The 14,568-nt window shown below is 42.4% G+C and overlaps 1 protein-coding gene across 1 annotated transcript in view; it reads right to left on the bottom strand.

The window, feature by feature from the left end:
* The window catches only part of LOC147120229 (signal transducer and activator of transcription 4-like), a 178,686-nt gene that overhangs the window by 148,507 nt on the left and 15,611 nt on the right, over positions 1–14,568 (bottom strand). Inside the window, exon 3 of the mRNA XM_085985850.1 lies at positions 7,186–7,330. Within this exon, the coding sequence (XP_085841976.1) occupies positions 7,186–7,330 (145 nt within the window). The remainder of the gene's footprint in view (positions 1–7,185; positions 7,331–14,568) is intronic.

Genomic DNA, 14,568 nt, shown 5'->3' with positions numbered 1-14,568 from the left:
GGACCCCAGCTGTTCACAATATATATTAATGATCTGGACGAGGGAATTGGATGTAATATCTCCAAATTTGCAGACGACACAAAGCTGGGGGGGAGGGTATGCTGTGAGGAGGATGTCGTGAAACTCCAGCACGATTTGGACAGGTTGGGTGATTGGGCAGAAACATGGCAAATGCACTATAATGTGGATAAATGTGAGGTTATCCACTTTGGTGGCAAAAACAGGAAGGCAGATTATTATTTGAATGGTAATAGATTGGGAGAAGGGGAAGTGCAGAGAGACCTGGGTGTTCTTGTACACCAGTCGCTGAAGGTAAGCATGCAGGTGCAGCAGGCGGTTAAGAAGGCAAATGGTATTTTGGCCTTCGTAGCAAGGGGGTTCGAGTACAAGAACAAGGATGTCTTGCTACAGTTGTACAGGGCCTTGGTGAGACCGCACCTTGAGTATTGTGTGCAGTTTTGGTCGCCTTACCTGAGGAAGGACGTTCTTGCCATGGAAGGAGTGCAGCGAAGATTCACCAGGCTGATACCTGGGATGGCAGGAATCACGTATGAGGAGAGATTGTGTCGATTGGGCTTATACTCACTGGAGTTTAGAAGATTGAGAGGGGATCTCATCGAAACCTACAAAATTCTGTCAGGCCTGGACAGACTAGATGCAGGAAGGATGTTTCTGATGGCTGGGGAGTCCAGAACCAGGGGTCATAGTCTAAGGATAAGGGGTAAGCCATTTAGGACTGAAATGAGGAGGAATTTCTTCACCCAGAGAGTGGTGAACCTGTGGAATTCTCTGCCACAGAGGGCGGTGGAGGCCAGTTCATTAAGTATATTCAAGAAAGAGTTGGATATATTTCTTAAGGCTAAAGGGATCAAGGGATATGGGGAGAAGGCAGGGACCGGGCACTGAATTTGGATGATCAGCCATGATCTCATTGAATGGCGGAGCAGGCTCGAAGGGCCGAATGGCCTACTCCTGCTCCTATCTTCTATGTATCTATGTATCTATGAATTCTAACCCTGGGACTCTACACTCATCACTATTCCAACCCTTACTTCCCCGTACCTCACATCTGACACACTGCAGATGAGCTATCCTACCATGACAGGCACATTCTCTAAACACCTCACAAGGATCCCACGAACAATCTCTTCTTTCTTGCAGCAGCAGATCTCGCTCAATCCAAGGCAAGAGGCTGCTACTGGAGGAGGCAGAGCCTGCCGCTACACACTTTCACCTCTGGAGGAAAATATGTAGGCCATCACGGGAAGGAGCAGGGTCTTCTATCTCGCCCTACACACTCTATGACAAACTGCAAATGCTTTCACCGGGTACTTTCTTTGCTTTCCCTTCATACCACCAGTTAATCCTTGTCCCTCTTTTTCATTTCAGATGCAGAAAATGTGGAAGCCCCTGTACCACTTCAGGAAGAGGAGGCCAGCATTCTAGAAGATGCAATGCTCTCTATACCATGGTACAAGGCTCAAGTTGTGGCTGCAGTAGGTGACATAGCTCGGTGACAGCCTCCTTTCTGACGTGGAGGCACTCAAGACATTGCTTCCCAGAGAAGGTCATGTAGGAGAAATGCTCCCTGAAGACCGGTCGTGGGTGTGGCCCCCTGCGCAATACCCTCCTCCTCTCTCTTGTCCCAGCTGCATTTGCTCCCTTCCGTCTTCCTTGCTGCTCCCCCTCCTCCTCCTGCCCCAATGCTAGCCCTGCCAGACCACTCATGATTGCAGTCAAACTATTTATGAAGCAGCCAAAAACAGTCTAGCACCAGCAAAATCTTCTTTGCAGCGTTCAGAATCAAGTTGGTCAGAAAACAGGCTTAAAACTGCACAGAAGTCAACCAGCAGCCTCAAATGACAAACCTGTATGCAGTGGATGAGCCCTTTAAATAATACCACTCGAGTGTCATTCCTGCCAGTTAGCGCCACGAGTTACTGGGCGAGTTTATCACGTGGTGAGTCCGGCACTATGGCAGGGCACTATACCACAAAAGGGTCCGACAACAATTATTTAAATATTTTAATCAGCGATTTAAATAGTTCTGGCATGTGCCCTGCATGCCTATGGAGTATATGGCGGGCGAAGGACTTCCAGGTAGGTAATGGCGCGTGTGCCCCACCCACTATACTGGATGCTTAAAAAATGGTTTTGCATTGGAAAACAAGGCCAAGGTGTTTAAGGAAGATCAAGCAGCTACAGGTGAAAAATTGTAGATTGGTCCAATGAAATTAGTCAGCTTATAATTGAAAGGTCTATTAAATACTTCAACAAGAAAACATATTGAAAAATTATTTTATGATCCCAATTCTGAGTATATGAAAAGTATGACCATATAAAAAGTAGCTTTGCATCTTTTAACACGCGTCCATCACATTTAGAGTACTTAAAAATAAGAGCACATTCAGCGCTAACCATCATTTCCTGTACCTTGCCTGGGGAAACAGCAGACAACAAAGTCTTTGGACTCTTCAAGAATATAGTAATGGTTGACAAATGTCATGTGTTGAGCAATATAGTTTCCTCTGTGCCCTATTCTTAATTTACATAATAAAACTTAACAGGATGTTGTTAACCACACAATATTTTCCATTCCCAAAGAGTTTCTCTCTATTGGTCTGACAAACAGTCCTAAAGTCACCTAATCCTTAACTATGCATATTAACAAAGAAAACATTATTTTCAAAAGAAAATTTCATTTGTTTGGTCTATATTTTTGATCACAACTGTTATGAAAGTCAGATTGTCTTAGTAAAAACACTGGGGCCTAAATTCAACATTGTTGTGTCGTTTTACAGGCGTGTCAATGACAAATTTAGCACCAGATTTGCATGTGTGTTCAGGCCACCGCTAAATTCATCAGCGCCTTCTATTTAGGCGCCTGCCTGAAATGAGCGTAGCTTCATTTCAATTTTGAAATGAGGATCCTGCCCCCATTTTCAGGAAATTAATTTAAGACTAATCGAAGCTTGCACTGCACAAGCTCGGACTCGTGTTTTAAAGCTTTACAGAGACCACTGGAGGCTGCCAAAGAAACCAGCAGATAAATATTCCTCCTGCTTTCCACGTTAATCCAACAGGCTGCTGTCGACCAGTGCTCGGCCCCCCTTGCATTTGCCTCCCCCTCCCGGATTTACCTGCCAGTCGTCTCAGTGTCCAAGCAATTTGAAGGGCTCGACTGGCGAGCTGCGTTAATGCACCTGATTGATGCCCTTAGCTCACTGGATTTATTCCAATGAGCCCCGAGGACAAATTTAGAATGGTCCTCAGGTCTCCCTCTTCTGGCGAGCATGTTCAGTTAGGTGTAACTATTAACCCTGATAGATACAGTGCTAAATGAGTATTAACTTTTTCCTCCTGTTTTCATGTGGTGATGCTTCTACTTAATTTCATTTATTTTTTTTGCTCCTTTTTCTACCAATTTTCTTCCTTCCTCCTCTCCAGAAGGCATTCACTCCTTGCTGGGGTAGTTTCACAGAAATGGTTGCCCTCTAGTACCTCACTCAGGTGGGCATTCTTCATGAGTCTAGACAGTGAATTTCAGCAGGGTTTTTTTTAAATCACAAAGACTTCACAGCTGAGTCTGATCCTGATCTCATTCATCTGCACATATGCAGCAATCAGGAAAGGAAAGGCTGACAATTATTCCCTTCCTAATTTTGGGGCACCGAGATGAACTGTAGCACCCCTACAACCAATCTGGTTGAGATGAGCTAACTCAGTGACAACTGGGAAATCAAGACAATGGCATTTTTGTCTGATTACGCTCCAGTAAAGCGCCTATGGACGTTTCACTATGTTAAAGGCGATTTATAAATACCAGCTGTTGTTGTATATGACTGTCCGGGGCCCCAAACACCCCTTCCAGGTGAAATAGCGATTTACTTGTACTTCTTGCAATTTAATATACTGTATTCGCTGCTCACGATGCAGTCTCCTCTACATTGGGGAGACCAAACGTAGATTGGGTGACCGCTTTGCGGAACGCCTCCGTTCAGTCCGTAAGGGTGACCCTGAGCTTCCGGTTGCCTGTCACTTTAGTTCTCCACTTCACTCCCACTCTGATCTCTCTGTCCTCGGCCTATTACATTGTTCTAATGAAGCTCAACGTAAGCTCGAGGAACAGCACCTCATCTTTCGATTGGGCACTTTACAGCCTGCTGGACTCAACATTGAGTTCAACAATTTCAGATAATAATCCCTGCCCCCATTTTTCATGCAGTATGACTTTGCCATTCCCATTTGCAACATTTTCACAGCATGTTCTTTCAATTCCTTCCTCCCCTCCCCCCTGTCTCTGCACCTGCTTAATATCTGTTACATTTCCAGCTTTTTCCAGTTCTGATGAAGGGTCCCAGACCTGAAACGTTAACTCTGTTTCTCTCTCCACGGATGCTGCCTGGCCTGCTGAGTATTTCCAGCATTTTCTGTTTTTATTTCAGATTTCCAGCATCCGCAGTATTTTGCTATTAAAAACAGATGTAAATAGTCTAAAGGTGAACTTATTTTGAGGGAACTCTAACCATCGTAATTGTTTTTTCTCCTTTCATTTGTTTAATCGATACTTTCTCCCCCAGCTTTAGATGCCGGTGATACTATTAGGTAACATGCTCCCAGGCTTTTGTCAAAGCTACACTCTAACCAGCCATTAAGAGGGACGTGACAGCAGTTGTGGTTTACTAACTCTCTAATTTCTCCCTTCTTGTAGCAGTGAAGTGCCTCACAGTTGCTCAGCACCTTCTGATGACTCGACTTGGATGGAAAACTCCACCACATAGGAGTCTGCACAATGTGAACTTGGGTCCTGTTACTCTTTGATGCAGCACATTCGTACATCAAAGTGCTGAATTACTGAGGTACCTACCCAGCATTCATTTCATAATGCTACAGTGTAGTACAAATGAAATGTCACTACAGATGACAATATTCAGTCAGTCCACAGGAGGTTACTGACCATTTGTGTTGCATGCTTATGCAGCTGAAACATTTACAATCAGGCAATACTATGTTTGGAACTTTGCCAGAACCAGTATGGTTTTAAAGAGGAAAAACTCTTACACCAGTCATGCGGTTTTTAACCCAGTGCACTATTAAACTGTTGTGGTATATCTAGCCATAAAACAACATTGGGGCAAGAATTTCTCTAGTCGCTCTGTTAGCAATATCATAACTGCATTCGTGAAATTTTCTTCTGTTCAATATTTCTAGTGGAATTGCAAGCATGATATTTTAGAATACATTTATGATTTTCTAGACATAATGGTAAGGAAAAATTCACAAGCACATTTACAATAAACAACAAATATTGAAATTGCTGCTTAAGGACACCTAATGCTGCATGATGGTTCATATTGTCTTGGTGCCTGGCTGAATGTATATCCTGCTGTCATCTGTGGCTTGAGCAATGGTGGTATTGTCTCCCTAGAGAGCCTCAATTCCTTTTACACTGCTTTCCTAATCCCCCCCCACCCCAAATCTATGGTGGGGGTGGGGAAAGGTCAGGAGCTTGTTGGGGGGAGAAGGTCATGAATCCGGTGGGAGGGGGGAGGAGGTCAGGAAGCTGGGGTGTGAGGGAGAAGGTCAGGAACTTGGGCAAGGGGAGAAGGTCAGGAACACGGGTGGGGTGAGGGAGGTAGTCAGAAACTTGGGCTGGGTTGGGAGGTTGGCGGGGAGAAGGGAAGAGGTCAGGCACTTGGGCAGGGGGAGAATGTCAGAAAATTGGGGGGGGGGGGGAGGAGAGAGGTCAGGAACTTGGTGGGTGGGGGCAGGAACTTGTTTGTGGGTGGGAGAAGGTCTTACCCTGCGAGGGTGAGCCCTCTCTGTTCCAAGTGAGCTCTGTTCTGTCTGGAGTAGGCAGTCAGAATGGCTCAAATTACACTTTGCAAAGCAACTGATTATGTAGGCAGGGAGGATCTATTTACACATTCCAGAGTAACTGCTGGGTGTGTCTTGTCCTCCAAGGGGACAATCAACAATCAGGACTTGTCATCCAAGGGGACCAATCAGTGCTTTTGGTGTTGCAAATAAACACGTCCCCCATTTATCAGTCCACTGCTTGTCTCCCAGAACCTCCCATTTATCAGCCCACTGATCATTTGGATCTGTTCACCCAATAATTGTCTTAATTGCGGTTTTGATTTACTGGCATAAATGTTTTACTACTGTTTAAAATTTAATATTAGAAAGGAGAAGCAGTGTTAATGTTGCTCAAGCTAAACTTTACAAGGCAAAACTCTTGTCAAAATTACTGATAGGCAGAAAATAACCTCCTTAGAGACTTTAGGATTTAGTACATATTACATATTAAGTGGAACTGAGTGGAGCGAGGATTAAAATGTCCCGTGAATGTGGTTGGAACTGACTGGGACACAACATACGAAGGGTGGGCAATAGGACAGATTTGCAGGTTAAAGTTGAGACCAAATAAGGTTGCGATGGTTGTGGAAGGAGCATGGTTAGTACCAAATTAGGAAGCAAAATTCCCCAACCATATATACAAATACTGAAAAATATCAGAGTTATAATGACAGTTTAAGATTTGATAACACACCGTGATGAGAACAAAACTAGCAATATTACAATGGCACGCGATGTTACATGTAGAAGTAGGTTAAATGTAATAATTAAATAGAATTAAGCAACATTATATAAAATAATAATAGGCATTTACATCTTTATGTAAATAGCGTCGAGCAATACACCAATTATGATGAATGCACCAAGTGGGAATATACAGTACGAGTCTCCAAGTTAGATCTCAATCTGGAGAGTATAAAGAGAGTTTCTTTTCTAGGTTAATATTTTGTATAGTAGTGCCTAACCCACAACCCTTTTCAGGACTTTTCTTTTTAACAACGGTCAACAAATCTGTGACATTATTGACAGTTATATTTAATGCAATAGCCATTTTATAACCTCTAACACTTAAGTTCTCATGTGTTCTCCAAAATTAGATTGGCAGAGGCACTACTTTTAGGTAACCTATGTAACAGTGTATTTCCTGCATATTCAACATCAATATTTACTAGATTATGCGGAATGTCAACAACTGCTAAAAGTAAGAAACATCAATTTCCAACTCATAAATGAACCCTCAATCCAAATTATCCTTAGTTACACTCATTAAGTTTCAACATGGAAGCAAGAATTTGGACCAGTCAAGAAGCAGTGTTAAAACCTTACCTGAAGGTTTTGTTTAATTCTTTTCAGATTGTGCTGAAGTAGAAAGTTTTTTTCTAGGAAGAAACGGCTGTACTGGTCATCTATTTGTTTTAATAAATTATGGAACAGGAGGGTGGCCAGAGAATCATTATTCGAGGCAAGATCCCTGTTAAAAACAATGACCAAAGCATTAAATGTGAGTCAGAGTATCCTATCTTAAATCTAAAAGGGTTTTCAAAAATGTCATGTTATGAACATTGTTAATGAAGTAAAGTATGGTTCTGTTCCACAATGGAAAATCCTATGATGATTCAGAAAACAAAGATATGAACAAACCTAATTCTGCAGTCTCTCTGTAGGTGTATCTGGTCTCCAGAACCAAGTACCTGGAAAGTTTAGGCATTTTTTCTTTAAATATGCTGGGAAGTGTGAGTGTGTGGGTGTTGAGTGACAACAGGAACAAGCTTGGCTTTGAACTCTCGCACCATCAAATACCCTACTGACAACAAGGCTCCGGTCTGGTGAGCAAGCCACCACTGCTCCCCCGCTCAGGCCACAGACTAAAATTGCAGTTGGGTCCTGATTATATCACTGGGACCTGATCTGTAAATTTAAAGTAGGACCTCACTGTCTTCCTGTGGTTATCCTGCTTGAAAGATCAGGTTAATATTGTGACCTGGTGGGAAGGCAGCTGGATGACAGAGGGTAAGCCGTTGCTCTTATTTTAACTGCCCGCCACCGCACCAACCTCCACCCCAGGCCCGGGGCCTAAGTGTTTTGGCTCACATATGACAAGTAACCACATAGGTAAGGCATAGTAGGGCTACCAGCTCCCATGGGACTGTACCTCAAATTAAGTCAGGGCCTTCACTAGACGAGGGATAAGAGAAGAAAATAAGGTGAAAATACAGTGGGCCTATCCTTCTCTTCATAGGTTATTTTTTTCTTTTTCTTCTCTTTAGGTCTCCATTTGCTACCCAACATTTTTTTGCCTTTAACAAATTGTGATGTTTGTCAAGGTAAAGGGTGACTGTGCTCGAGAATAGAACACTTTTTCACTTAGTGTCAGTAATAAGTGTTTCCTGGTCTGGTATAGGATAGTAAATTACAAAGAAAAACTGCCTGTACTACACAGTCCCATCATCATTAATAATCAGTTGCAAGTCCCCGATTTCTCCTTTGATCTGTTTATGGTCTATTTTTGGTCCATAAATCTTAAAATTAATGTGCGGGGTTACAGGTATAGTATTTATTTTTTTAGCAATCCTAATATAGTTTCAGAAATTAGAATAAAATTTAGAGCTGCTAGAACAAATAGTAGACGCTTCTGACAGCAATATCAAAATTTCTACGCTAAAATTACCAGATAAGCAGCGAGTTTGCAATTGGTCAATAACAAAACTATTTTTTAATGTATAAAGTGAAATTGTTTATATTAGTGTTCATGTTTCGTAAAGACGGAGTTAAATACACACAGTTCATGGCAACTGAATTTTACCGTTGAAAGTAGTTTTATTTTCTCCTCTCCTTTCATTCCATTCCATGTACCAATTCCTAGTTAAAAAGGTTGCTAAGTCACCTGTTCCAAGCCTCTGTAAAATCTTATAAGCCATCTCTAATCGGTCACTGCCCCTGATGGGCCTGGAGTATCTCACCAGCCAGTTTTCGCTTACGGCACAAGAAAAGTTCAAGTTATTTTTTTGATGGTGGAGCTTCTGGTACTCACTTACTGTTTTAATGATGGCACAAAGAACTTGCCATGTGGGATATTGCAATTGTTAAGCCATTATGCAGTAGCACTACCAAGTTGTAAGGGAAACAGATTACAAACAAAGCAAGCACCCATCAGCGGCAAACATCAAGGAAGGTAGTGAGTAGCCATAATGAATGCCAACATTTCTCACATTAATCTACATTATTTACACTGAAGAAAATTTTCAAGCTAATTTTTAACTTGCACTGACACCTGTTGCATACATGGTAATAAACATAGATGGCACAGGAAGTTCTTTTTAGGCCACAATTAAAAGATGGAAGCTTATAAAAATCAAAACCAAAATAAATGGAATTTAAAAAAAAAAGTTACAGTTAAAAAAGGCACAGAAATAAGGAAATCAGAAATAAAGTTAACTTTTCCAGCATAATGTTGGGCCCGAAGGTCCACGAATGAGCAAACTTGTATTATTGATATTTGCCTATATGACGTGATATCAATCTTAACATTCTTAGCATTTGATTGGCTGGAAAAATTATATTTAGAAACAGTTTTCAGCCAATGCATACCCAGTATTTTGAAAGCTGCTCCTAACAATTTCGTTTCAAAGTTAGAAAAGGGTAGGAAAATCTAGATTTGAGGACTGGGAGAGACAGTTAAGAGTTAGAAATGATAGATAATTAGGTGGGATTGTAGAGAATACAAAGAGGTCTAAGTTAGGTTTGGATTACATGTGTGTAAATGCACAAAGTGTGGTTAATAAGGTTGGTGAGCTGTAGGCACAAATAGCCACGTATATATTAATGATTTAGACAAGGGAACAAGATGTAATATTTCCAAATTTGCAGACGACACAAAGCTGGGTGGGCGTGTGTGCTGTGAGGAGGATGCCGAGAAACTCCAGGGTGATTTGGACAGGTTGGGTGATTGGGCAGAAGCATGGCAGATGCAGTATAATGTGGATAAATGTGAGGTTATCCACTTTGGTGGCAAAAACAGGAAGGCAGATTATTATCTGAATGGCAATAGATTGGGAGAAGGAGAAGTGCAACAAGACCTGGGTGTTCTTGTGCACCAGTCGCTGAAGGTAAGCATGCAGGTGCAGCAGGTGGTTAAGAAGGCAAATGGTATGTTGGCCTTTGTAGCGAGAGGGTTTGAGCACAGGAACAAGGATGTCTTGCTGCAGTTGTACAGGGCCTTGGTGAGACCACATCTTGAGTATTGTATGCAGTTTTGGTCGCCTTATCTGAGGAAGGATGTTCTTGCCATGGAAGGAGTGCAGCGAAGATTCACCAGGCTGATACCTGGGATGGCAGGAATGACGTATGAGGAGAGGTTGGGTCGATTGGGCTTGTACTCGCTGGAGTTTAGAAGAATGAGAGGGGATCTCATTGAAACTTATAAAATTCTGACAGGACTGGACAGACTAGATGCAGGAAGGATGTTCCCGATGGTCGGGGAGTCCAGAACCAGGGGTCACAGTTTAAGGATAAGGGGTAAGCCGTTTAGGACAGAAATGAGGAGGAATTTCTTCACCCAGAGAGTGGTGAACCTGTGGAATTCTCTACCACAGAAGGCAGTCGAAGCCAATTCTTAAATATATTCAAGAAGGAGTTGGATATATTTCTTAAGGCTAAAGGGATCCAGGGGTATGGGGAGAAAGCAGGGACCGGGTACTGAATTTGGATGATCAGCCATGATCGCATTGAATGGCGGAGCAGGCTCGAGGGGCCGAATGGCCTACTCCTGCTCCTATCTTCTATGTTTCTATATGGAAAAATGATACAGTGGTGCTAACTGAGACTTGGCTCAAAAAAGGGTAGGATTGGATGCTTAATATTCCCGAGTACAAAGTATTCAGGAAAGATAGGGAAGGAAAAAAAAGAGGGGTAGCAGTTTTGATTAAGGAAAATATTACAGTGCTAGAAAGAGAGAATGTCCTTGAGAGGTCAAAGAAAAAATCTATTTGGTTGGAGGTAAGAAACCATAAAGGAGCTATTACATTACTTAGTGTAGTTTATGGGCCACCAAATAGTGGGAAGGAGATAGAGGAGCAGATTTGCAGGCAAATTACAGAGAGGTGTAAGAACTATAGAGTAGTGATAATGGGAGACTTTAACTACCCCAATATTGAATGGGGCAGTGATTATGTTAAGGGGAGGAATTTCCTGAAATGTGTTCAGGAGAATTTTCTTGATCAGTATGTTTCCTGCCCAATGAGGAATGAGGCATTGCTGGATCTGATCCTGGGGAATGAAATGGGTCAAGTGGAGATAGTCACAGTCAGGGAGCACCTCGGGAATAGTGATTATAGTATCGTAAGGTTTAGATTAGTTATGGAGAAGAACAAGGAACAATCTAGAATGAAAATGCTTAACTGGAGGAGGGCTAATTTCAGTGAATTGAGGGGAGATCTGGCCCAGGTAAATTGGAGTCACAGGCTGGCAGGCAGAAATGTAATGGAGCAATGGGCTGTCTTTCAAGAGGAGATGGTTCGGGTACATTTCCACAAGGAGGAAAGGGCGGGCAACCAGAGACAAAGCTCTCTGGATGACGAAGTCGTTGGCGAGTAGGATGAAGCAGAAAAAGGGGGCGTATGACATGTCAGCTTGAAAATACAAGGAGGAATTAAGCTGAATATAAAAAGTACAGAGGAGAAATTAAAAAGGAAATAAGAGGGACAAAGAGGCAGTACGAGAATAGATGGGTGACTAACATAAAAGGGAATCCAAAAGGTTTTCTATAGGCATATTAACAGTAAAAGGGGTGTCAGAGGAGCGGCGGGGCCAATTAGGGACCAAAATGGAGATATATTGGTGGAGGCAGAAGACATGGCTGAGATATTAAATGTGTACTTTGCATCGTACTTACCAAGGAAGAGGACTTTGCCAAAGCTATGGTAAATGAGGAGGTTGCTGAGATACTAGATGAGATAAAAATAGCTAAAGAGGAGGTACTAGAAAAACTGGCAGTACTTAAAGTAGATAAGTCACCCAGTCCAGATGGGATGCATCTTAGGTTGCTGAGGGAAGCAAGGGTAGAAATTGTTGAGGTGCTGGCCACAATCCCCCAGTCCTCTACAGGGATGGTGCCAAAGGACTGGAGGATTACAAATGTTACACCCTTGCTCAAAAAAGGGGAGAAGGATAAATCTGCCAATTACAGGCCAGTCAGTTTAACGTCAGTGCTGGGGAAGCTTTTAGAAACAATAATCCAGGAGAAAATTAACAGCCACTTGGACAAGCATGGACCAATAAAGGAGAGCCAGCACGGATGTGTTAAGGGCAAATCATGTTTGCCGAACTTGATTGAGTTTTTGATGAGGTAACAGAGAGGATGATGAGAATAGTGTGGTTGATGTTGTGTATATGGACTTTCAAAAGGCGTTTGATAAAAGTACCACATATGAGGTTTGTTAACAAAATTGAAGCCCATGGGATAAAAGGGGCAGTAGCAGCATGAATACAAAATTGACTAAGGGATAGAATACAGAGAGTTGTGGTGTTTTTCAGACTGGAGGGAGGCAATGTTCCCTCTAATTTTTTTTTGGTGCGCAGTCCCTTTAAATTTGCTGCGTGGTATCTTTTCCAGCAGCAGCAGTTGGTGAGCGGCCTGCGCGGGACTTCCCAATTGGTGCCAGGCCGCGCACCTTAGGGGGAACATTGGAAGGAAGTATACAGTGGAGTTCCCCAAGGTTCAGTACTAGGACCACTGCTGTTTTTGATATAGATTAATGACTTAGACTTGGGGGTACAGGACACAATTTCAAAATCTGCAGATGACACGAAACTTGGAAGTGTAGCAAACAGTGAGGAGGATAGTGATAGACTTCAAGAGGACATAGAGAGGCTGGTGGAATGGGCAGACACACGGCAGGTGAAATTCAACACAGAAAAGTGTGAGGTGATTCATTTTGGTAGGAAGAATGAGGAGAGACAATACAAGCTGACATGAATCGGTCATTCATGAAAGAAAGACTTGTGAAGTGATGCTGAGTGGCCTGCGGGTGGCGCTGTCCAGGGAGAGTATAAATACTCGGGCACGGGCCCAGCTTGCGCAGGGACATTCTTAACAGGAACTAGTGAAGGACACAACTAGACCTCCATGTTGTAAAACAGTTGATTAAAGCTTTGTTTAACGCTTAGACCAAGTGCCTAGTAGTTTTCTTACGTCACAAGCTAAATGATACAATTTTAAAGGGAGTGCAAGAGCAGAGAGACCTGGGGGTGCTTGTGTACAAATCTTTGAAGGTGGCAGGACAGGTTAACAAAGCAGTTAACAAGGCATATGGGATCCTGGGCTTTATAAATAGGGGCAGAGTACAAAAGCCAGGAAGTTATGCTAAACCTATGTAAAACACTAGTTCGGCACCAGCTGGAGTATTGTGTCCAATTCTGGGCACCACACTTTAGGAAGGACGTGAAGGCTTTGGAGAGGGTGCAGAAGAGATTTACTAGAATGGTTCCAGGGATGAGGGATTAGAGTTACATGGATTGACTGGAGAAGCTGGGGTTGTTCTCCTCAGAACAGAGAAAGTTAAGAGGAGATTTGATAGAGGCGTTTTAAATCATAAAGGGTTTAGATAGAGTAAATAAAGAGAAACCGTTTCCATTGGCTGAAGGCCGATAACCAGAGGGCACAGATTTAAGGTGATTGGCAAGAGAACCAGAGATGACATGAGGAAAAACCTTTTACACAACGAGTGGTTAGGATTTGGAATACACTGCCTGATAGTGTGGTGAATACAGATTTAATAGTAACCTTCAAAAGGGAACTGGATAAATATTTGAAGGAGAAACAATTACAGGGATATAGGGAAAGAGGGGGAATGAGGCTAATTGGATTGCTCTTCGAAAGAGCCAGCACAGACTCGATGGGCTGAATGGCCTCCTTCTGAGCTGTACTATTCTATGATTAGGTAGAAAAAATTTATAGATAAAATAATGCAATAAGAGACTGATAGAGCCTGGGAAAGAACAGACAATGCAGGAAAGGGGATGGCAGGATGAACAGAATGAAACTATTTAAAGCTTTTCAGTTTTAAATTAAATTGGTTGTGATTATTTTAGTAGTTTGAATTCTTCGCTATTGACATCATTCACAACCAAATTTTTAAAAACTAAAATAAATCCCAGAAGTTTACCTGCGCACTCTGCAACTATCGACTAAAAAGGCCTTATACATTCCAGCAGCTTTGTTTTCCAGCTGCGAGTGGTGTTCGGTAGGTGGCCTGGTCAGTTGTGTATTCAGTGGATTGTGGCTTTTTTCAGCTTTCCTTGGAATTTGTCTGACTTTGTTCAATACCAGCCGCAGCCCTGACTTATTGTCAGAATACCAGAAGTGATTTAGTGTTAAGTCTGAAACTAGGGTCCTAAATCTGAACAAAGCAAACTACGTAGGTATGAGAGGAGAGTTGGCTAAGGTAGGTTGGGAAACTGGATTAAAAGATATGACCGTAGAAAAGCAATAGTTCATCATTCGCAACGAATATACATTCCCTTAAGGAATAAAAACACCATGGGAAAAATGGTCCACCTGTGGCTACCAAGAGAAATTAAAGACAGTATTACTTTAAAGGAAGAGGCCTATAATGTTGCCAAAAGAATAGTAAGCCGGAGGATTGGGAGGATTTTAGAATTCAGCAAAGGAGGACCAAGAAATTGCTAAAGAAACCAAAAATAGAATATGAG

The sequence above is a fragment of the Somniosus microcephalus genome, chromosome 4 (genome assembly GCF_052327205.1).
Source record: "Somniosus microcephalus isolate GS21.2 chromosome 4, FLI_Smic_1.0, whole genome shotgun sequence".
In the NCBI taxonomy this organism is placed as follows: domain Eukaryota; kingdom Metazoa; phylum Chordata; class Chondrichthyes; order Squaliformes; family Somniosidae; genus Somniosus; species Somniosus microcephalus.
This window is presented reverse-complemented; position numbering and strand designations above follow the sequence as displayed.